This window comes from Montipora capricornis, chromosome 12, assembly GCF_036669925.1.
Source record: "Montipora capricornis isolate CH-2021 chromosome 12, ASM3666992v2, whole genome shotgun sequence".
Lineage (NCBI taxonomy): Eukaryota > Metazoa > Cnidaria > Anthozoa > Scleractinia > Acroporidae > Montipora > Montipora capricornis.
The window spans coordinates 24,741,756-24,766,332 of NC_090894.1; the positions used below are offsets into that span (position 1 = coordinate 24,741,756).

At 38.7% G+C, this 24,577-nt stretch overlaps 2 protein-coding genes across 2 annotated transcripts in view; one reads left to right on the plus strand and one right to left on the minus strand.

The window, feature by feature from the left end:
* Positions 1-251: 251 nt before the first annotated feature.
* On the minus strand, positions 252-2,070 carry LOC138026186 (uncharacterized). The gene is made up of 2 exons (XM_068873405.1): positions 1,913-2,070; positions 252-1,519 (listed from the first exon to the last, which is right to left on the minus strand). Exons 1-2 carry the CDS (start codon positions 1,951-1,953, stop codon positions 784-786), a joined length of 777 nt encoding a protein of 258 aa, XP_068729506.1. The 5' UTR covers positions 1,954-2,070; the 3' UTR covers positions 252-783.
* Positions 2,071-2,308: 238 nt separating this feature from the next.
* Positions 2,309-24,577, plus strand: part of LOC138025227 (autophagy-related protein 2 homolog B-like) — a 43,930-nt gene continuing 21,661 nt past the window's right edge. The window contains exons 1-15 of the mRNA XM_068872438.1: positions 2,309-2,569; positions 3,608-3,776; positions 4,543-4,701; positions 9,400-9,502; positions 10,234-10,624; positions 12,209-12,305; positions 12,629-13,114; positions 14,335-14,412; positions 14,585-14,897; positions 15,990-16,152; positions 17,300-17,419; positions 18,238-18,429; positions 19,354-19,454; positions 21,711-21,877; positions 23,773-23,875. Of these exons, the coding sequence (XP_068728539.1) occupies positions 2,402-2,569; positions 3,608-3,776; positions 4,543-4,701; positions 9,400-9,502; positions 10,234-10,624; positions 12,209-12,305; positions 12,629-13,114; positions 14,335-14,412; positions 14,585-14,897; positions 15,990-16,152; positions 17,300-17,419; positions 18,238-18,429; positions 19,354-19,454; positions 21,711-21,877; positions 23,773-23,875 (2,810 nt within the window). The 5' untranslated portion in view covers positions 2,309-2,401. The remainder of the gene's footprint in view (positions 2,570-3,607; positions 3,777-4,542; positions 4,702-9,399; positions 9,503-10,233; positions 10,625-12,208; positions 12,306-12,628; positions 13,115-14,334; positions 14,413-14,584; positions 14,898-15,989; positions 16,153-17,299; positions 17,420-18,237; positions 18,430-19,353; positions 19,455-21,710; positions 21,878-23,772; positions 23,876-24,577) is intronic.

Below are 24,577 nucleotides of genomic sequence, written 5' to 3' on the forward strand. Positions count from 1 at the left end.
TTCGACGGCATCTTCATTTTCCTTAAAAAGGCTTTATTTTGTGTCACTTTGTGCTAACTGGTCAATAAACAAGATGCTCTCCTGCACATTGTATTTCCTTCCACTGGAAATTATTTTGGTGTCCCTTTACTCCAGAGTGATTAGACAACAATCCCTCTTTTGTTCCATGGTGGAATTACGAAGTCATTGGTCCCAACCAAAATGGAAGCACTTCTACTTTATATTACGCCACAAGAATAAATACTTTGAGGTTTGCTATCAATCAAGTTTATTGTAAAACATAATTCCTCTGTTACCTAACAACATTGGAGTCTAAGTAAAAAATGACAAAGCTTTATATTATTCTTTGAAAAATCACTGCTTCCATGGCTCTTGCAACGAGATCAGGATGCCGCGAGTAACAAATTAAAAAAAATAAGGACTCTTCTGTACTTTGGTCACTAACGCCTCTCTAGACTGACAGATTTTATTGGATAAACCGAAGGGATATCGATAAAGCAATGATCATTTAACTTACAACTGGCTAGCTCAATCCGGAAATATGTTAATCATGAACTGTCTTCTAAAACGCACCCACTATGGATGCATACAAGAAAAAATACAGAAATGATTGTCCGGTATGTCTTACTCAACATATAATATTTAGTGCTGGCTCATCGATTAGACTTCGAAGCGCTTATGCAAATGAGGTAAACTTGCAAACAATAAACTCTCCTAAAGTACAAATAAACTTTGAAACAACATGTTAGTAGGACTAGTAGTTGTCACATCGACTGTTCTACTTTACTGGTCCTGTTCTCCTTCTGCTTCGTCTCTCGTCTGTTTTTCTTCTTCTTCTTTTTCACTTCTAGTTTCGCCTTCTTCCATGGTGACATCCACACTTCTTTCATTTGGCAAAAGAGCTGGATCACGTGGCGCTTGTATGGTCAGTACGCCTTCTTTGGAAAGGCGTGACGTCACTGAACCGAGATCTGCGTCATCGGGAAGAAGAATCTGGCGACGGTAATCACGTGACCATTGCAAACCGCTCTCCTCTGATCGCTGTTTCCCAGTGACCGTCAGCTCTTGTCCTCGAAGTTGGACTTTGATGTCTTCTGGTTTAAATCCACTGAGATTTAACTTGACTGAAAATTTTCTGTCTTCGTCTTTCTTGGTCTCTTCCACCCGCTTGATTCCTTCGAGTACCAAAGCTCTTCCATCGTGACTAGCCTTAGACGTCACTGAGGTCGGATCAACCCCTTCTGGGATTTTGAACACTTTCTTGAACTCACTGTTTTCGAATCCATTTTCGTCCTCTGATCGATGCTGGCCATGTAACGTAATCTTTTCATTGTCGACATCCAAAGAGATATCTTCAGGTTTGTACTGGTTTAGGGGGACTGTGGCGATCTTGATTGGACCTTGGGTGGGCTGTGTTTGGCCACAGCGACTGCCTCGATCTTCCTGTTCATATGCCAAAGCGATCTCTTTCCACAAGTCATTGAAAAAGCGAAATCTCGGTACAGCTTGAGTGTAGGAACTGTTGGGGACGAAAACATATCATTTGTTAAATGAGTAAATGGTGGTCGTTTACACATTTTGAGGAGCAATTTGATGAAAACAAATATCTTTCGTCTGCTCAAAAAGAAATTTATGAGCAATGAAGCTGGGATGCTTGCTAACATAAATAGTGTAACTAATTGTGTTAGGTATTGTGTTAAGTTAATTGCGTCAAAGATAATCAGTTTAAGTCGATCACGGAAATTATAACGTTGCATTAAATAAAAATGGTAGTGATTTCTGGTGAAATGTACAATGTGTATCTATGACAAAGTTGCAAGAAGTTTGAGCCAAACTTGTCCGGCGAACTCGCGTAACACAAGCAAAGCAAAAGAAAAGCAACAAAAAGACATCAAGAATTTAGTCGACTTACGAGATTGGATGATAGGTTGGAAATCTGAAAACGAGAGCCATGTCTTTTTAAACTTTGTTTCTTGTAACTTCTTCTCTCTTCAAGTCTTCTTCAGAGTTTGTGTGAACTGTGGAACACTCTTTCAGGAACGACATTTTATAGCCGACGATTTCTTTCTAGAACAATCGATCGTTACTAAGATTAGACCATTTTGTCATTGCTTTGTAATAATGACTAGAAAAGATTCATCCTGACAAAAGGTGACAAGACAAAAATAGTGTTGTTACAGTATCTTCTGGAAAAATCACGAATTTTCTCTTTCACAAAAAATTGCAAATTCAGCATTTTAGGCAGCCCGAAAGGGGTTTTGGGATAATCTGACGTCATTTTCCAAAACAACAACAAATTCAGGAACAAAAATGGCGGACATCACAAGACTGTGTTCTGCTGTGATATATACGCTAGAATACCCCTTGAAAAAAATATAACACCACGGAATTGATAGCAGTGATGCCGTGGTTCTTCCCTTGGTCGGATTTTATCAAGAAAAGGGCCTGCAGGTATTTATTACAACATTACCTCGGCCATTTTCTGCAGGAAAAGCTGACGTTAGATCAGTTGACTGTCGACCTTTACAATGGAACTGGACGAGTGGACAAAGTCCCTATTGACGTTTGGGTAAGTAGATTTACTTTAGAGGCAACTAAAAGTGAATCGGGAGGTGGCTTAATTTTTCTTCCAAAGATTTGAGAATATCTATTCATAATAGACTTATTACCTTATTGCTTTAGGAAGTCTCATTTTTTTAAGCAAAGGCTTGTTAAAAGCACTTACTTCATTCAAAGATATTTCTCCATTATTATGATAATGCGTACAATCTTTCGGGTAGGCAAGCTCTTTGGAAAGATGAAATCTTGTAAATGTTTTTAAATATTTGCGCAGGAATAGTCTAAATAATTTACTGACCATAAATGTAAGCAAATTCAATCATGCATTGCTTAGTAAGACTTAGTTTGCCAGACCTGCTTTTAGAGAATGTTATTGAAAAAATCTTATTCTTTCAATGATTTTGAAACGTTTTTCTACGTTCCTGTGTTAAAAAATATTGGATTAACAGTGGGCATGCTTTGCAACCAAGGAAAGGTTTGTAAAAAATATAAAATAAATAAAGTGACAAGTCTGCACCAACAATGAACAGGAATTATGCAAATTAAAGCCAAGTGGTTTTTTTAATATGTGGTGGTGGCCTTGTGGGAATTTTGCACATGATGCTGGAAGCTACAACAAGTTGCAAAATGGTTGAGACACTTTCATTAAAAAACACCTTTTCTAGCTTCCAATGTTTGCCGTATCTAGAATTTAAACCTTTTGCACTTCCTCTCCCCTCTCTCCCCCTTTCAATGTTGACTGCTTAAGTTTCCAACATTTTTTTGTCTTGCTAGCAACACTGATAAGGAGGGGGGGGGGGGGGGAGGGGGACTGCAGTGTGAGAGATAATAGGGAAATTAATGATGCCCCAAGAAGGTGAAGTGTCTCCACTATTTTTGCAACTTGTTGTAGCTGCAGGCCATCATCACTCATTGCAACAGTTTGAAACTCAAGCGTTCAAAATTTGGATAAAGTTCCCTAGCTGTATCTCAAAGGACAAAGTTATGAGAAGGGCTTACTTGCTTTCCCTACCCTCTTGTTGTCTACAATAATTTGTTGTTGTTTCAGTCTGTGAATGAGATGCTGGACAATGCTGGTATCCCTGTGGAGGTAATTGATGGCTTCATTGAAAGTATCTCCGTATCTGTCCCATGGACTGCTCTTCTCAGTGAAAGTTGTTGTATGGATATTCATGGACTTGAAGTTACCATTGCTCCAAGACAAAGGGTCGATACAGGTTTGACTTAAATTCAATACAAATTTTTATAGTGTATTTCAACAAAGGTCCTTAAACTCTTTAGTCTTGGTTATACTTTCTTAGAAATGTATGTTAATTTGCATGCGTTTTCTTTGTATCCACTCTTCATCCAGTCGACTCGACAGCTGAAGGTGCACTACTGTATTTACTGAAAAAAAAAAAAACATAATTGATGTGGTGAGAATTGGTCATATTATCTTCAAAACAGGGTGAAGCTGCCAGGTGGCCGGCATGGTCCAGCCTTTTAGCTAACTAAGCAACTATGATTCATAAGAGGTCCTTATACTGGCAAAAAATTATACAATTCTTTTCTTTACAAACTGCATGAGCAGAACAGAACCTTGCCTTCTGGCTTTGGGTAAAGTTTATTGCCTCAGTCTTATTTCCATTGTCAGATTATTTCTTGTTGCCTTTGTTAATTAGCCACTAAAAAAAGTGCATCAGAAAAGATTCTTGGAAAGCATCGTGGTCAGCATAAAAACAAGCACTGAAGAACTTTGAAGAGCATGGAATAACATTGAGTAGCAAACATTGAGCTTGACGTAAAAACTAGTCGCAAAAGCGACTCATACGGGCGCTATTTCCAGCCCTGATTATAGGTGTCTCTGTAGGATCTTGTTGTAAGGTTCTGCAAAAACCTTCTCAATGCTTTTCGAAACCAGGAACAAACATAAGAAATTCCTGCCAGATCCTTAAGGCTTCAAGAAAGATCCTAATCCTGATTAATTTGACATTCACAACGTAGGAGGAAGCATGACTGATTCCATGATATGGAATGCAATGACAACAAGCATGCAACTTGCACAGGAGTGCTTAAAAGAAGATCCATCTACTGGGGAGGAACAAGCAGACACAAGTCCACCATTTGAGGGCCTGGAATCCTTTGCTCAAACAATAGAATCAGGTTAATTAAAGAGCCTCTTCAATAAAAATTCTCTTTTTTCTTTAAATTCAGAAAGTTTGTGTGGTACATGCCACTGGCAAAATTTTGATCTTTACTAGTAATTTTACTTACATTGGGATGATATTTAAAAATTATATGTATGTATGTCTCAATACATTTTGCACTCTATGGTCTCTGAAATCAAAGACAGACTTGTTTGAGAATGTAGTATATCAACTATGCAAGACATAAGTTTAATAGTCTTACCCTGGTGAAAATCCTTAAAGGATCTTTAAAGATCTTCAAAGATCTTCAAAGACCTGACAAAGATCTTTAAAGATGAAGATCTTCACAGGATCCTTGAAGGATCTTTAAAGGATCTTCAAAGATTTTCTAACATTGAGGACTCTTGGGATACTTCATCAAGATCCTTGAGGAAATTATCAGGAGCTCGCAACGATCTTACCAAGATCCACACACAAAATCTTGGAAAGATCCTCAAAAGGATCCTTGAAGATCCTCAAAGAGTGACTGAGGATCTTACAAGGATCTTAAAAGGATCCTTGAAAGGATCTTAATAAAATCTTTGACAGGATCCTTAAAGATCATACTAGGATCTTTTGAGGATCTTTGAAGGATCCTTATAGTGATCTTGAAAGAAACCTTAAAAGGATCCTCGAAAGATCCTCGAGGATTGTATGAGGATCCTTTAAGGATCCTAAAAGAATCTTCAGAGGTATCTTGAAAAGATCTTTATCAGGATCCTTAAAGATCCTATGAGGATCCTTCAAGGATCTTAAAAGGATCCTTAAAGTGATCTTGAAAGGATCTTTGTTACGATCCTTGAAAGATCCTATGAGGATCCTTCAAGGATCTTAAAAGGATCCTTATAGTAATCTTGAAAGGAACTTTATTAGGATCCTTGAAAGATCCTATGAGGATCCTTCACGGATCTTAAAAGGAACCTTAAAGTGATCTTGAAAGGATCTCCGTTAGGATCCTTGAAAGATCCTATGAGGATCTTTCAAGGATCTAAAAAGGATCTTTAGAGTGATCTTGATCCTTCAAGGATAAGGATCTTATAAGGACCTTTTTAGGAGTGAAGTGTATAAAATCCCCAAAGATCCTGTGAGGTATTACGTACATGTACCCTCAAGCATCCTTAAGGAACCAAACTTTGAACATAAAAATAATCACGCTGTACACGAATCAATTAAAAAGAAAACGTTTATTCTGATGTAATCCATTGATTGTCGAAAATATCAGTAACAGATTACGTTGTTTGATGAACTCGTAATAGCTGCAGGCCGGGCCAGAAGCAATATGAAACAATATACTCTCGAAATATCAAAGAATTCGTGTCAGCACGTAATCCTTAAAAAAAATACCAGGGATAAAATACAGAATTCAGGGCCACATCTAGAGACTCTAGTGACGAATCGGCTCGATCAGTATCTTTTCACATTCCTTTAAGGGTTAATTCGATGAGTCTGCTATGATTTTTGCTCACTTTTTCTTTAACATGAATCGGAGGGTTGTAATCCTCCGCCATCTTGGACAAAACGCGAGAGATAAGACTGGAAACTAGTGAGCCATTTCCCTTTTGGCTCCTCTTACAGTTCGGCGGTTTTATCCTAAGTTTGAATCAACGAGCATAAATCTTATGATTCATGATTGTTTTGCCCTTTAAATACTGATTCAAAACGAGGAAATGCATACAGCAATCCAAGTACAAAGGTAGGCGCTAATTATAAGCAGATAATATTTGAGTTGATGACTTATTGTCCTTAAAAATGACGATAGACTAAATCGGCTAACTCAACCAATTCAAATCTCTCGGGGTTAAGATTCTTTGTGTGTTTAATTTGCATGGCAATGAAGCATTCACATTTAAAATGATATGGTAATACTGGAACAAAACGTTTTATTTCGAAAAGATTTTAATTGCGTACAACATTGAGTTAGTCGATATTCGAACTTTTCAAACTTCAAGTCCCAAAAAAATATGACATGAACAGGCAAGGAATATAAATCGGCAAACCTGCTCAAATCCTGTAAAAAATAGGTGAACCTTTAACGAGATTACTTACTTACTAATCAAAAGAGTGGTTGTTGCAAATTATATGATTGGCAAAGGATCCCTTCGATTCTCTGTAAATGCTACGTGTCTGAGGTTCATAGCAATTTTCAAGTAAAGGTTAGGTGACGCACATTTATTTCCACTTCCACGGCATGACTTGCGAGTACATGTGGAATTCATGATAATCAATATGAGTAATTTGCCCTTATGGCTTTGTTTTTCTTTCAGGATGCGTAACTGCAAAATATTCAGAAAAAGTTCTCAAAAAGCAGCCTCAGCCGACAATAGCACCAAATACTGAGTGAAGAAAAAAATTAGTAATAAAAAGATAGATAAAATGAAATAAATACAAATGTGTTAGGTAAAATCAAACGTTATTGTTGTAGTACATGTCTTTGTACTTGTAATGTTTCTCTTTCGCTGTTTTTCTAGGCTACAATTTAAGGTTTTTGTCTTATTTTTAAGAAATATTTTCTCAATAAAAATGGCTGTTTGTGAAAATATTTTAAATATTCCCAGCCATATCTTCGATATTAATGAGTACTTGATAAAAACTGTATGAGTATCTATATTTTATCTCTATTCTTTCTATGATTATTAATATACATTCAAGTCATATTATAGGTAATTTTGAGAAATTGGTTTACTGTATGCAGCTAGACTTTTAATTAATGGATAACCATGCATGTGACCAAATAACTCCAATAGCTACTATGATTTTCATTTGAATAATATGTGAGCAAAGTTGTCATAGGGTTTCAATGTTAAAACAACAATGTAGTCGAAGGCAACTTGATGCACATCAAGTCTGTAAAAAACAATAGTCAGTGCATCATTTGTTCAGGTTTGTTAGATTTTTATTGTATTCTTCCCATCCCTGTGACCCAGGAGTTAGTGGCAATTTTGGATAACAAGCCAGGGTGATAAGCCTTACCAAACTTCACTTGCATCTTACTCAAGTGAGAATTGTAGTGTGCGGCTGTTTTTCATTCGGTTCAATAAAGAATGGTAGCAAATAAAGTCAGATATAGATTTCCCATGATTCATCATTGTTATTTTACTTCAATCATACTTAGCATTATAACATAAATAGTTTACAGACAAATGAAGCATTTTACATGTATGTATTGAAGTTTCTCTTTTACAGAAAGAAAGCTCCTTTTTCCAGGTTAAATAAAATAATTTGTACATCAAACTGCAGTCCAATAAGTGCCATTCAGGGTGAGAAGCTGGAAAATAAAATTAATCATCTTGGCTAAGTTCCTGTAAAGTCCTAAATGATATTTAAACATAAACATCCTCAAGGATCTTGCAAATGATCTTGGCAAGGGTTTTTGAAGATCCTCAAGGATCTTGCACCAGATCTTTGAAGATCCTTAAGGATCTTGGATATGGTTTTTGAAGATCCCCAAGGATCTTTGGTTGGTTCCTTCAACATCCTCAAGGATCTTTGATGATCTTCAAAGATCTTGGGCAGGATCTTTAAAAATCCTTGAGGATCTTGCACAGGATCTTGGACAGGATCTTCGAAGATCCTCAAGGATCTTGGACAGGATCTTTGAAGATCCTCAAGGATCCTTGAAGATCTTGGCAAGGATCTTTGAGGATCTTGGCAAGAAAAGCTAAGATCTTTAAGGATCTTTAAGGATCCTAGGTAGGATCCTTGAGGATTTGAGAAAAGATCCTTAGAAAGATCCTCAAAAAGATCTTTGAGGAGTCTTTAAGGATCTTCAAAGATCCTTCAAAGATTTTTACCAGGGTAAAGAACAAAACTTCAGTCCTGCATGCTAAATCAGGCATGTACTCATTCCTTGCAAATCTTAAGCAATTATTATTGAATCATTTTTGTCATTAAGTTATTCTTTGACCTGGCTCTGTCAAGATTTTAAACCTAGCATTGGAGGACTATTTGAATGCTGAGTGGGGATTCAGTCAGCCACTCAAGAGAAGGCACTACCCTCTGGCCAGAGACAAATGATATTCCTACACAACAATTAACTTTCTCTGTTTATTGAAGAAAACCAAAACGTTGATACAACAAAAAGAGAAAAACTGACCTCAATGTAATAAAATGGTGGTGCAAGTCCATCAAAGAAGCAAATTCCTCCTGATCGAGGAACTTGACAACTTTTTATGTTGTTTCTTCATCAAAGTCAGTTTTTCTCGACTGGAAGTTTTCCGATATTCTATCTTTGTTTTCCTTACATGTGATGCAAGTGTTTGAAATAAAATGCACAACCTTTGCTCAATGATTCGATTGACAGGTTTGACAATTTTTCGTTTTTGACCAATGCAATGAACAGCAACCTAAATGTAAGCACGCAAAACCTGGACGGTGGCTTGCTGAATAGTCACGTAAAATAGTTTGTCACGCGAGGAATCAAGTTATAAGTTGAGCTTTACGTTTCTTCTTTTTCTGACTGAGTTGAATAATAAATCTCGTATTGGACGATTTAGTGTGTATTATCGTAGGATATTTATACTCGTCTCTTGTATTTTGACTCGCAGTAAAAATATCCCATGACACTACACACTAAATCGTCCAACAAGATATTATATCCATTTCAGAGCAAAAAATTTGAAGATACGTTATTTGACTTTGTGGTGCTCTTATTGTCAATTTTTTGTTTAATTTGCAGTTCTTGCAAGAGTCAAGCTTTCCTTCACTGACACAGTGATCAGATTTGAACACTTACCAAAGGACATGAAAACAGGCATAGGCTTAGAAATTCACATTAAGAGGTTGGTAATTCACAGTAATGTTTTGCAGAGGATCGTAAAAAGAAATTGACTATTAATCAATGCCGCTCTTGCTACCTCATTGTTTTCAAGTTAACAACAACCTAGTCTACTTAATAAAAACTAGGTCCCCTTTAACCCTTTCAATCGAGTGAGAGTTACTTTAAAATTTACTCTGTCTAACACCAGATGATTTTACTGGTCAGTGGGTGCTGCTTCGGGGATGAATGGGTGAAACATATCCAAGGGTGTGTCATCCTTGTTGCTGTAATCACTACTTTAACCCATTGACTAGTAAAATCGTCTGGCGTTAGACAGAGTAAAATACTAAGTATGGCCAGTTCAGGCCATTTTGGGAGTCAAAGGGTTAAACTTCCCTTATGTTGGCATACAGCGTGAAAAAATTGGCAAGATGTACGTGTACTGTTCACTAGGACTCTGTAGGAGAAACATTAGTTTTGAAAGGCTGTATGTATAACCTATTTGTCATGAGTTACTTTTTGGTAATATGGTGGTTATTTTTTCATGAAACGTCCGACAAGTTTTTGTAAAGAAATTTATTGATGACTAAAATTAATCCTTGCACTCAAAAAGTTTTTGAGAAAAATATTTTATAATTATGTGTTTGTGACTCTTTTATCAAATTGCCTTCTCTTCCATTCTTTTGTCACAAAATCTGCAAAAAATTTATGCCAACTTTCCATGTTTCTCCTTTTTCTGGTAACAATGTTTAGAATTGACTATTCTGACTTATCCACTGAGCTTGCTGAGCGGGACAGCCACTACAAAGCCAAGAGTGTTTATGAACCAGCTGCTTGCGCCTGCAAGAAGCTGAAAATCTTTGGAGTCTCAGTTCACTTGGATGAATTCCCAGAGCAATCAAGAACAGTGCCCCATTTTCCAGACTGTGGAGAGTCACCACCACCCTCTCCTAGTAGTGGTTCATGTTCTCCACCTCTCCATCAACCCCACAGTACCCTAGAGGGAGTCTCATTGTCAGCTGAGCGGTTTTACTCACCATCCCTCTCAGGAAATCTTTTGCCACAAATTAAGGTTGCCACATTTGCTGGTCACTCAGAAATTAAGATCAAATTGAAACAGAATGTTGCAGTTCCAGGGCCCAAGGTTAGTTTGGGTTTATATTTACATTGCTGTCGATTGCAGTGGTGGAAAAGGTTAATGGGTAACCTCAATGTTGTAGTAGAAGTCCTTTATTAGTGAATTGTTGGCACAAGTGACAAAGTCTTCTGAATGTCCATCGGTATACTTACAACAGTGTAAGGATGATGTTTCCAGGGAAGTGAATGGACACGAAGAAAATTTCAAGCGCCGAAGGCTCTTGAAAACAGGGGGCTGGGGGCATGCTCCCCCTGAAAAGTTTGAAAGTTAGGGTCTCGCAAATGCCATTTCCGACTATATCTGAAGGACATTTTCAATTAATTAATGCGAAGGAAACTGCAGTAGTCAGTTGTTTGTTTTACCCATCGTTAGAGTTTTCAGTAAGCTACAACACAAACTGGGGGTTTTCAAGCAAAGGACAAGATATTGCAAAATCTGTAACAACATCATCATAACCTTTCCTTCAAAAATAACTGGGAACTGGGGACTGGTGATGAGGCTGACACTGTGTGGGGGCCTTGAAGGCTTTTACTTATAACAGAAGATCACTAAAAAAAGATCCTACGGTACCAGTTTCTCAAGTATGCATTTGTGTATGTTATGAGTTTGAATGTTCTTGAGGATGGGTAGCTTGCGAACTAAACTGAATGCAGGGTTGTCAGAACAACAACAAGAAGATTTATTCCAAAATGAACATAGTTTCTACGAAGTAAAACTCTAAACAGCACGTACGCGATAAACTTACACGGCCTCCTCCAACTTGAATAAACACTGCTTCTGTCACACTCGACTAAACATGGCTAACGCCAACTCTCTTCACTTATGAAAAACTAGTTTTTCCAATGTTACGAGTTTGAATGTTTTGAGGACAGGTGGCTTGCAAACTAAACTGAACGCAGGGTTGTCGGAACAACAACAAGAAGATTTATTCCAAAGTGAACATAGTTTCCACGAAGTAAAACTCTTAACAGCACTTACTCGATAAGCTTACATGGCCTCTGCCAACTTGAATAAGCACTGCTTCTGTCACACTTGACTAAACATGGCTAATGCCAACTCTCTTTGTTTGTGAAAAACTAGTTTAAAAACTCCGCTTGGACTTGTCTACTTATATACTCTCACAATAAGCTTCAAGAACTTTCTAAAACAGCAAACAATGTAATTATAGAACGATTACAAAACACACCAATTTAGAAACGCTTATGCATGAACCTAAAAATAAACAAACTATGAACTCTCGCGAAGCTTCTACATGTAGAAAGTAACGCTAGTCACGCAATGCTATTTTTCATAACAGTGTATTTGTGTAAAGGACACTGCGCCCCTGCATACTGGTACATGTAGCTGCTGCTGATGCTTCAGCTGATGATGATTACGATTATTATCATTATGGAGCACCAAATGGGAACACTAGTAGGAAGGGGAATTCAAAGCCTCCCCTTGTGTGAGACGTCCATATACATTAGCGGTTCTAAGACCTTTCATTGTTTCTTTACATCCTTTACAGAAGGGTTAGTTTATTTTCTCCCAAACAAAGTGAAGGGGAATATAGTCTGCTGCCATAATAACTTTGTAATGATTTATTTTTAGGTCGATGTTGAGTGCTTTCTTGGGACTTTAAATGTACTCTTGTCTCCAAAGCAAATTCACCTTCTCGCTAAATTTTCTAGTGGATTTTTATCTCCAGGTTTGTTGAAATAGTGTTTTAATTGATAACTACATGCACACAAACATACTGGTAATGTGGTGAAATCTAAAGAACATCTGATCTGGATGCTAGGTGCAAGAAGAAAAAGGCACTCTGAAGAGAATGATCCCAGTGCCTTATTCATTATTATATTGGTTGGTTGGTTGTTTTCTTCATCCTTCCTTCCTTTTGTCTGTTGTCTATTTAGACATTTCTTCATTCGCTCTTTTTTCATTGGCATCAACAATGATAATTGAGGAATTTCCCTTAAGGATTTACTCTCAGCCCTTTGTAATTAGAACATTTCACGTTATTTCTCTCAGATTTGTCCAGCCAACCTGAAGAAAAACGCCATTCAGTTAGCAAACCCATGAAACCAGAGGACTATCAAAAGATAGAGCAGGACCTGCAGAATCAGCTCATGTCCAAGAAACTTCTGGAACAGAAGCATCAACAAGCACAACAAAGAGTTAACTCTTGGAAGTTTAGCTTTGATTCCAGTGCAACAAATGATGTTGTCTCTCACCACTCCCCAGGCAGTGATTATGACAGCATTTTAGGGGAGGAGGAAGAGGAAACATTTTATTCCATGTCATCCAACCATGACGCACTTCCTCCTCTTGAAGAACCTGTGTTGCCCTGTGACATGTTGATGTTTAATAGGACACCATCTGGCAGCAATCTCCTTCAGCATTCACCAGAGTTTTCTCCATTAGGGACCCTAGGAGTCTTGCAGACATCTCCTTATAAATTGATGAACACTATAGCAAATGACAAGAGATTTGTAAATCAGAAAATTCACCCAACAGGTAATACTTAATTACTCAAGAGAGGCTTTTTTACTCTGATGTGATTGCTCAGTCCAGTTTCCTATAATGTCCCTGGAAAAGCATCCCGAGGTGTAATAGGAATATCATACAAGTTACAGGCTGCTGCCTAAAAAAATTTTTCCGGAGCCCTTCGGGCTTCCAACATTAGCCCAAGTCATTTTTTCAAGAGCCCAGAATTAATTAATTAAAAGTAAGGATGAATCAACTTGTGATAAGTTAGGCGCCTGTTTGGGCTACTCGTTCAGAAATTTGGTCGCCCGTGCTTGCAAGTAAGGTGCCCCAGGTGACTGGGCGGCCGCTAGGCAGCAACCTTGCAGGTAGGATCTCGCTACTCTGTTTTTTCCCCCGAGTATTTCCAGGTCAAGCAAGAGAAGGGGAATGTTTTTTCAAATGCTGGCTATGTAGTGCTAAATTTTATGCTTCAATTTAATTGCGTTCACTGAGGGAAATAACATCTCCAAAATTACCCACAGCCTGCTCCTGTCTGACTTTGTACACTGTAGCTTGGTAGAGTAATGGCCATCTACTCCCAAGGTCGTTCATCCAATGCCAACTCGTTACTAGGGCATCTACCACTCAGATTGATTACATGATTGGGAAAAACATGGTGCTTAACATGACACTTAAATAGATATCTATGTCTAGCTCACAATCACAAAATACTTCTGAAAGTGTGGTACCGGGGCTGCCCTTTTTAATTCTCAGTCAGAAGAGAAAAACCCTCAGACATCTACATACTTTACAGGATGTGAAAAACTTGAAGTTCTTACTATGTGAGTGCATTTAACCAACCAAAATAATTATGGTGAATACCTCTACCATCATCAAAATGCAATAAGCTCTAACTTGTGTGATGGTCCTGGGTCCAGTTGCTCAAAAGCAGATTGACATTAATCTGTGATTAAATACCAACCAAGGCTTGAATTAAAAAGGCTTTTAAGTTTGTAATTTTAAGCCCAATGAAAACAAAAATCTAAGTCAAGATTGAAGGCTACAACTTTTGTAGAAACATTTTGGATCAGAAAATAAAGTGCAATTTAAGTTTCCCAGCTGTAATCCAGGATTAGCTTAATCAGGCTTTGCATAACTGGTTATGTAGTTATATACTTTCACAATGCCCCAAGTAAATTGTTAATGAGATTTTTTTTCTTCCAAGTTTTTATTATATTCCTATTATGGTTGCTCTCATGGTATTTTAGGTTCAGGGACATCTTTAACAGAGGCTGCTGGCTCCATGTTTGTCAGTGCTAAACAATCTTTGAATGAATTGAAGACTGGTGAGTATTAATTAAACATTAATAATTATTAATAGTAACAGGTTTTTAGGTTAATTGAAACACTGACCAAGAGTTTCAGCAAGTGCTCATAATATGCGATCCATAGTGTGTGTCAATGGCGAAATTGACGAACTTAATCAGAGGATACATTAAGTATTATTTTTTACACCAGATGGTCATTCAAGACACAGTCTGTCGTCTGGTAATCCTGGTCTAGCTGGAATTGCAGCCTTAGATGACCCTTGCCCTGATGTGACTAAACTGAGCATCAAGCTCTCCAGCCTTGCTGTAACATTGCTCCATATTGATCCAGTGTTTACACCAACATCAGGGGCTAAGGTTTCCCCTGAAGATGACAGTGCACATCCACTGGCTTGCATGGCAGACAAGTTTTTTTCCAACCTTGGTACTTACGGGTTTGGTGGAAAAGACTTTGACGACATGGCTGAGAAGTTTGTCTCTGCTTGTACTGCCGATCATCTCAGGTATGGAGGTGCACTGGCCATGTTCTCCGCCATGTTCCTACACATTAATTTTACCTCCCACATGTAGTTTGTGATAACAGCTCTAACACATGAGATTTCTTTTTTTCTTTTGATTTTCTGCAACTGTGTCTATCTAATATTATAAAACAAGAAAGAAAGAACACTAGGACACTTAATTCAATGAGGATCACTTTATAATATGTATTTCCACCTAGTATACTGTCCAATATGGTCGTAATGTGCAGAGCAAGCTACATGTACCTGTACACGCTGAAAAGAACCAAGGACAAACTTCATGTAGCGACATCCGGGATAATATATGAATCCAGTTATTCGAGAGTGCACTAACCAGTGTGCCATCCTTGCTCCCTGTCAGTCCACAGCACACTGACTACAGTATCTGCAGTTGGCCTCCAATCTATTGTAGATATTATGGACTTCAAGCAAGTACAATGACCTTTATGAGAACACCACAAAACAATAGGCTTAATTTTAAAAAAAAGTTAGGCTCTTCACACCCTGTACATGTATGTGGTATATCAATTTCTTAGCTGTTCTCCAATCCTGACAGCAATGTTTTGTAAATATGTCCTTGTATAAAAGTAGTTTATTGTAAGTACAGTAAAATGAAAATAAACAAATTACAAAAAAAAAAAAAAAAAATTCAAAAGACCAAATTTTATGTGGAGGATGGGAGTGCCTGAACGTAAATTTTCAATTTTCTCGTATACATACCATTCTTACCAATTTTATTCCGGTAATATTGATGTGCACTTTCCATGTTGAACGACTTGGAGTGGCGACAAAATTATTTCTGACAGTAATGGGAAATACACTGTAGTGTTTTTAGGTAATATTCTTATTGTAGGCATTGTCCTTGTACTTGCTTGAGGTCCCTATTAACCTTACTCAAAAGGGCTTAACCTTAATGATCTGACAAGAACTGGTGTTTTTCTGTGAGTCATATGCCAATTTGCCATTGATGTCTATTAGAGAAATTCCAAGTGTATGTTAACTCTTGTTTGATTCGATAATATTTGTTCATGAAATTGCTGGGACTTTGATATGCCATTTTCCTGTTCTGTTTTGTAGGTGCATGGCTGCCCCTGTTTCATTTGAATTTGAGAAAACTGTCAGTAGTTTACATCAGACAGGAAAAAGTGAATTGTCTGCTGGAAAGCTACAGCTCAGTGAGTGTTTATTTGAGAGGTCGACCTCTTCTGCGTCAAACTCAACACCTTACTCTACTACAGAGGTAAGAATTAGAAATGCGAACATTATATCTTTTCATGGAAATAAACATTACGAAGGCTGCAGGGCTGAACAGAACTTAAGAGCAAATGATGGGTTCAGTTTCTAAAGAAAGTTTGCTTCTGTTTTGGTGGAGAGTGGAACATGAAAAATTTGGTAAGAACGATTTGTGGAACATTTAGAGTGTTAGCCCTTTGTCAGAACAATTCGCTCTGACAAAGGACTAATGCTCAAAACGTCTCACATATCATTCTTGTGGTGTCTAATTGACAAATCCAATGTGTTTCAGCATTGTCTGACGTACTCTTATCGACATTGATACTCGCCATCACAGTGGTCAAAATGTTGTGGACTGCCGAGGTGCAGCTGAATGAATCAGCAACAAATTTTGACCACTGTGATCGTTGTCGATAAAAGTACAGACAACGCTGAACCACATTTGATTTGTGTTTTACCACATTATTCAACCTCAAAGACAATGTTTATTTCAGAGGTTGACCATGATTGTGACACACAGAAAGAGCAAGCGTTGCCTATAACTTTCTTGTAATGTAATTGGTTTATTTCCCAAAATGACGCAAGCAGCATTGTCTAGACCCGTATGGACCATGGCAAATTATCCAATCAGATTGCAAGATTATACAGGCAATTGTACTAAAATTTCCTCTCATCAACATCCTCAATCATAGTTTCTGCATGGAACTTCCTTGTTGATCAATAGCCTGAATTTAGTTACTCAACCCATCACAACTGCTCTGCTTCCTGCTGCCCCTCCCCCCCCCCATTTCAAGGGGAGTGATGATTTATGTGTTGTGTTAGCATTGAAGCTTTTCTTGCTTTTGTTGGAAAACGTTCTGTGAGTGTTTAATACTAGTCTTCCTTGTAGTAATGCTATGAAAAGATCTGCCAGGATTGCAAGTAACGAGGCTTGCATATTTTGATAAGCGTGATAATTGAAAGTGTCTTCAGTTTCTTATGTGTACCTTTCTCCTCAAATTTAACATTACTTGTGTCTGGAAATAAAGGTGATGAAAAAAAGGCCTTGTTCCTGACCAATGTTTATCATTTTTTTGAAAGAGAGATCTACATGTACATGCATCTGTACCTGTTGCTGTTCGTTGCCAATGACTGACTTGTTTTCTTCTTTTCAGTTGCTTAAGTTCGTATCAAGGGAATGCCCAGCAGTACCATTTTATGGCTTTACTCCTTCATCCACCCTTCCTTGTGTTAAACTCAAGTACAAAAGCACACAGAGGACAACAACCTCACCTGTAAATCAGAATATTAATGCTTCATCCCTAATACTTATTATCTGTAGTGTCTCTTAAGTGACATTGTTATTTCTCAGGCCTGGTTTTACAAAAAATGAACCCAAATTATTATAGCATCAATCAACACACTTTCCAAAAATATTTTAATCCAAACTAGTATGAATAAGCTTGGTCAAGAAAGGATTTATTATATGGGATAAAACACCCAAAAATGATCTTTGATCTTGCGGCACCAAGGGAAAAACCCTGAGCGGGCAAGATAGCTCCATCTTGCCGGCTTGGGTAGCTAATCACAGTGCAGGATTTGGTTCATCGTGTCCGCTTACAGAGCTAGTCGTATATAATAATAATTATATATATTTCACTCTACCATGCACTGAACAATAGTAGTGTTATGGTCAGTATTTGTCGGACAAATCAGTCCAAGTTATTTTTGAGACCTTACATGTACCTTTGAGGGTACTTCTGAGGGTGTTGACTTCCAAAAAGGACACTTTTGCTTCTGTTTTACAAGATCCTGACGTGGTAAACTTGAGCATGATATGCTAGAAGAGCTCAATCAGCTTCTCACAGAATTTCCTGTTGACAGTTTTTGCTCACATGTGGCTATTTTCAGACATCTGCTTATAAAAATTATAATAGGAAGCATCATACAGACTATCTTTGTGGTCCACTTTGCTCTCGAAATTACATTAAGATTACATGGACCTACCTCATTCAATTCAAATGACTATGTGGAACTTATTTAAAGTTTAATGGTGTATTCTGGTTGTAGCCATAAGTTTGCCGATTTTACTTGCATTCTGCCTCTTTTTCAGACTGCCGTTCAAGGCCGCAGTGTAGTTGTACCAAAGTCAGAGTTATCATTAGAGCTTGGGGGCCTCCTGTGTGAATTGGATGTCTCCATTGTCGACAGATTGAAAGCTCTTTTGGACCCACAGCCTGTCTTTATGAATGATGCCTCAAACATGCAATCCCGCATGTTTCGCTCTTGTAATCCTTCTTTAGTGGTATGTTGTTCAAGTAGAAAATTTCAGACGTCCTTTATTATTATCAATATACGCGGCCAAGTAGAAAATCGGCCTCTTCAAAACACACGCTCAGCGGGCCGCAAAAGACTGACAGCGGGCTGCTAATGCATTATCAGCCCTACAGCTGATTGGTTCTTGCTTCATCATCCGATGGATTTTAACCAATTAGAGTAAGCCTAGTGTTGACGCGGGAAAACCATTCATTTGCGAAACTCCGGTTTTGAACTGCAGTTTTTTCAGTCGTCGAATCGTCGCCGAGCGAAAACTGAAGTAATGGAAGAAATTAGCAGTCAAAACTCAGATTTGGGGCTAGAGGATTTGGACAAATTGATATAATTTGGCCTTGTTTATTGATAATAATGATAAGGACATGACCTTTTGAGGGAATATTGTTTATTTGCGCCCTTGTAGTGTCATTTGCGGCCCGGGCGCGTACGCGGGCGCAAATAAACAATATTCCCTCAAAAAGTCATGTTATTCCCTTATTGTTGAATAATTTAAACAAACTTAATATCTGATATGGCAGGTACATATACTTTATTGTGCAAAAAAGAGCCAGAACAATTTAGGGCTGTAAGATTCTCCATAATTATATAGTCTCCTTCGCAGCGGTCTTTACACCCTGAAAGACGAAATTAGCGACATTAGTACTTGCCATTAAAAAGTTAGGTTTGCATGATAAGTATCTTTATTAGTTTATGAAAAATTACAACAAAGCGAGTGACGTAGTCAACGAGTCATCAAGCAATGCAGATGCTGCCGTGAACGGGCCGCATGGGAGAATACCGCCCGCTCCCGGGACCTATCAGATCGCAGGTTTTAAAGGATTGCGTTTGTTCACGCTGAAAGGGTTATGTAAAAGTCAGGTAAAATAACAAGCTTATTGAATCACCATCTCCCCAGAATCAACAAGCAGTGTTTACCCAAGCCCTGGAAGATACCCCTGCATTGGAACAGCCCGTTACAATTCATGTCACCTGTCCATCATTAACTGTTGTCCTAAGGTGAGTAACCAGTCACTTCAGGATTTTGTCATCGACATTGGCAATCATTGCGCCATTGACGAGCTGAATGATGTGGCTCCACATCAGTGGCCTAGTGTGCCTAGCTTTTGAAGCTATACATCTCTCATGTGATATGTGGAGCTATAGTACCCATAAAATTGTAATGGATTTATATATGGCACATATTACATCAGTTTCGTTACGGTTTACAGTTCTCTGAGAGATAAAACACCAATACTGGGGGTCTCTCCCTACTCTTCAAGGACAATGTGTAGCCACAGGCTCCCCAAGCTCACAACGGGATTTTGCAATGCATAACTATTATGTAGTACGAGAGTTTCATGGCGAAAAGAGTTAAAAATTAAGTTAAGTTGAAAAACGGAACGTCTTCCTCTCGCAATAAACTTTCCCTACCTCAAATATGTTCACTTTTGTTTTGTGTCGATTCATTAGCCATTGCTGATATAGTGAGATCAGTACTCGTTTATACACTGTCAAGCAAAAAACGAGTACTGATTTCACTATATCAGCAATAGCTAATGAATCGACACAAAGCAAAAGTGAACAACATATTTGAGGTAGAGAAAGCTTATTGCGAGAGAAAGACGTTCAATTTTTCAACTTAACTTAATTTTTCACTCTTTTCATCATTAAACTCTCTTACTACATAATAGTTATGCATTGCAAAATCGCGTTGTGAGCTTGGGGCGCCTGTGGTGTGGCCGGTTCTTTAACGTCCCCCAGCGTTGATTAACAGCAAAGGTTGTGTACCGGGGCCTACGGTTTGTAGTCCTTATCCGCGGACACTTGAAAGTCTAGCCATTTGGAGATGAATTTGCAAAAGGCAGCAATTCCTGTTCAGTTACTTTTTAAGACCCTGAGTGTTGGTTAGACTGGGGTTGTGAACCCGCGTTCTCCCGCGTGAAAAGATGATGATCCCGCGTGATGCTCAACCAACCGAGCCATTGGTTGCCGGTTTAAACAGATCATACCAAGCATATTAGGGATCTGGGTCGGCGCAGTGGTAAGAGCATTCGCCTCCCACCAATGTCACCCCCCAGGGGCCCGTTTCTCGAAAGTCCCGAAACCTTGCGGGCCATTTTCGGGTGTCACAATTTCTTCTGTATCTCAAGAACGGAGAGGATTTAAGTCATTAAACTTCACAGACTTGTTTCTTTTAGCTAGCTTGAAAACATGTTAAAAGATCGGCTTTCCAAAACAAGCGGTTGGCAGTTTCACAAATGGCGGGACTTTCGAGAAACGGGCCCCAGGTTTCATTCCTGGACTCGCCATCCTAATTATGTGGCTTGAGTTTTTTTTGGTTCTCTACTATGTTCTGAGAATTTTTTCTGGCTTAATGCTCCCGTTTTCCCCTCTCACCAAATAATGAGTTATTTATTTAATAAAATATTTATTTGATCCGCTTTTGTATCATGTGATTTGATTAATTACCTACATTTCAGGACATAATTGGCTTGGTCCAGAAATGTAGAGGATTAGATACACGGCGATTTTGATAAGCGTCTGAAAGCGTTCCCTTTCTATTCTCCCAACTTCAACATCACTCGTGCCTGGGAATACTAATCTATGCATTTGTTGACTGGGTGGGAGGGCTGGACGGGACAATCTTTGGCCCGAGGTCATACGCTCGGTCCGTACGCCATAACCCTAACCCAATTTATCATATGGGCTTTTTACACTATTCATGAGGACTAAGAAGTTGAAGTTTGGACAAAATGAGTAACAAAAATTTGCATAGAAAATTTTGTAATATGTTGTTTGCATTTGCTTTTCTCTGTGCATTTGCTTTTCTCCGCAGCGCACCTGAGCAGGACGTGTTCATAGCAGGGCCATACGACTTTTTCCGGCCCTGCTCGCGCTAAAGCGTACGGCCCTCATACGGGGATTTTCCCAGTAGTTTTACAATGAAAGCGCGCGCGGGGCCGTATGGGCCATATGATAAAGACAACTGATCAACGTCACAGAGTGTCCTCAAACTCCAGTCCTTAAGGAAAGATAAATATCTGTATTTATCTTCACCAAAAAATAACGTTCAACCTTACACTTACGTCATTGCTAGAAATAGGTAGCAAATGTGTAAGGCGACATTGGGAGTACATCTCGCTACCTGCATTTGTGGACATAAGTGCTAGAATGTTCCCAATTAGCAGAGCATCTGTTCTCTGCTAGAAAAGATTGACATATAAAGTTCATATACTGTAACTATGTCATTATTACGTGATGGTTTTCTTGTAGATTTCCTATTCCTGACTTGCGGCCCGCTGTGGATCGGCGCCCCTGGTGGAAACAGTCGTTGCGCAAGGAACGCCTTACATTGGACTTTTCAGCTGTTGAATTCAACACTTGTCTCAGCGGATCTGAACAGCCCTGTAAATACAATTTCAGCTTCAAGGAAATGCACGGTATGCAGAACTAATGGTTTAGACATTCTCTCCTGTTTGTTCCTGCTTGGCTGTATGACGTAATGGGAGCTTAAGCACGCGCGTTTTTGAAACGTGGACGGCAACCGGAAGTGAGCTGTTTTCCTCATTAACTTGTCTTCGCACAACCACACTTACATTGCTAAGTGTGTTTTCTCTATTAGAGATGATTCGTATAAAAATCTGGGAGACAACACTGCCCTGGCACGTGAAATGTTTTCTTCCGGTGGCCGTTCGCATCTCAAAAGGGCGCGTGCTTAAGCTGCCTAATTATGTATATGACTTCCCTCGGGGGCTCATTAGGGCCAGTGAAACAAATTCTTGAAACAAACACCAAATAATCGAAGAACCCCAACTGCTTGGAGGCGGACGAATGCTCTATTTTATACGGGCAGTCGAGACGCGCAGAAGAAGAGACTTGCCCGAACGACTTCTGCCGTTGTGTCCCAAGGATGGCAAAACCCGAGGAGAGCCAAAACAACGATAAGAGTCGGCTCTATGCATCCGATTATCTTCATTTTATTGCGTGTCTCTTCATGCAGTTTGTTGCATAAAGTGACTGCTTGACGTTCGGCTATGACATAATATGCTAATGACTCTTATATATACGCTGGTGAAAAGCAGCGGTGAAAAACGTTCCGGTGTATTTGGAAGGATTGAATTTACCCAACTGTTTCACGTAATGGCAAAGTTATGGCAGCGTAGAAGACACCAATAATTGCTTAACAAGTTGCACTCGTCGACATGTCGTAATTGGTTACCATGGCAACAAGAGAGCCCTCTAAAAGCACTTGTTATTTTGGATTGAAACACTTATATCTCAAAACTCGGTGACCCCTAATTGTTATTGCTGGAAAGTGGAGCAGATTCAGAGCCACCTTAAAATTTCCCAATTATTTCCCAAAAATTGGGAAATTTTAAGGTGGCTCTGAGAATCTGCTCCAGAGAATTATTTTAACTTCTTTGCAGAGATTTTTATTTTAGCTTGCTTATCACTTTCCAGCATGAAAAATGGGGTCACCTATTCATTTTTGAGATAAAGGCGTTAAATTTAATTACCCTTTGACGCGTAAACCGGCTTAAACCGGCCAGACGATTTTGCTCGTCAATGGGGAACCCCCAAGGAATCAAAACTATGTCCCATTAAAGAAAAATGGGGAGTTGTCAATCAAGTATGTAGTGTATTGCATTGTATTGTAAACAAAGGCGGACTTTTCGTGGCTTATTTGTTGCCATGTCACACAAATGATTGCATCTTGTTAAGCAATTATTGGCGTTTCATTTGGTACCATAAGATTGCTTTTACGTGAAACAGTGTTACAGAGTTTTATTCCCTTCAAATTTTTGAAACTGGTTTGAGCCACCTGAACATGATGATCTTCAATCCCAACATTCTTCACCAGGAGCCCATGACTAGCAGCGTACAACTTCATTGTATTTGTGGAACGACTTTAACGTTTTTACAGACCAAGTTATTTTTAGATTGATTTTCCTGTGACACCAGACCTTTCCAGCTAATCGCAAGTCTTTCTTGAGAAATTAGTACCCATGGGCTTGAGAATGGTTACTTGTGCAAACCAAATCTTATTTAAGAACTCGTCTAAAAATAGCTTGATCTGTGAAAATGTCGTGATATAGACCTAGTATTGGAGTTGAAGGCTCCTGGTTATGGTTTCCTGTCTTCACTTCGTATACGCCTTTTGTTCAAAGTCTCTAGATGCTAAATATCAGTCCTTGTAAATGATTGAAGATATCTACTTATTAATGGTTATTCCGAGAGAAATTCGGATTCTCTACCACTAAGTTCTGCTGTAATACAACATTGCACTATGTAGGAACACTAGCATAAAAGATATTTGGAATCTTGATTTTCACAGGTCATTTCCAGGAAGATAGCGGAAGTACAAGTATGCCAGTCATTGATGTCACGCATGGCCAGTCTGAAAATGACACCGGAAATAAGGGCTTTGATTGGCCAAGGTACGTATGCTGAACAATGTACAGTATCTTTAGCATTTCCCTTGATCATCTAATTTCCATTTCTTTGAAAGATTTACATACTTACCGTGAATGGCCTCATAAACTCAATTTTCGAGGGGGAGAGGGGGTGGGGGAATGGTTGTTAAATAAGAGGTGTGTATTAGAAAAAGGCGTTTGTTCTTGAAAAACGCAGCCGGACGCTTCGTAAAATGCTTTCCATTTCTTGTCCAGAGGCATAGAAAAACCAATCAAACAATGCCGGACAACTTTGTTAGTTACAGCGGTTTTCAATTGACTGTCGAAAGTAATTAGCGAATTGCTTTGGTTTTGCATTACTTCACTCAGTGATTGGTTCAAAATTCTAGCACCACTTTTTCGACCAATCAGAAGTGAATCTTGCATTTAGCACGAATGCATCTTACAAAAGGCACACGCGTATTATTTGTCAATCATCCATGTATGAAGACAAAGCTGTGTGAAACGTTTTGCAGTAAAGCACCTTCAAGGCGCTATTCGATTTTCTCGTTTTTAGAATGGTATATCAGTTTGTCGTCACGGAAAGATCTTTCACAAGTTCCGTCTCTGATTTGCCATACTCTTTTGGACCACAAGCCGGAGAAACCCATTTAAAAGTGCGGCTTCCGGAGTTCAGTGACTCATGCAATTCCCAGCTAAGCAGATAAAGTTTTAAGACGCACTTAT

Coding starts and splice junctions, on each gene's coding strand:
- LOC138026186 (XM_068873405.1), bottom strand. CDS start 1,953: ATGGCTCTCGTTTTCAGATTTCCAACCTATCATCCAATCTC. Junction 1,520..1,912: donor CCAACCTATCATCCAATCTC/GTAAGTCGACTA, acceptor CGTCCCCAACAG/TTCCTACACTCAAGCTGTAC.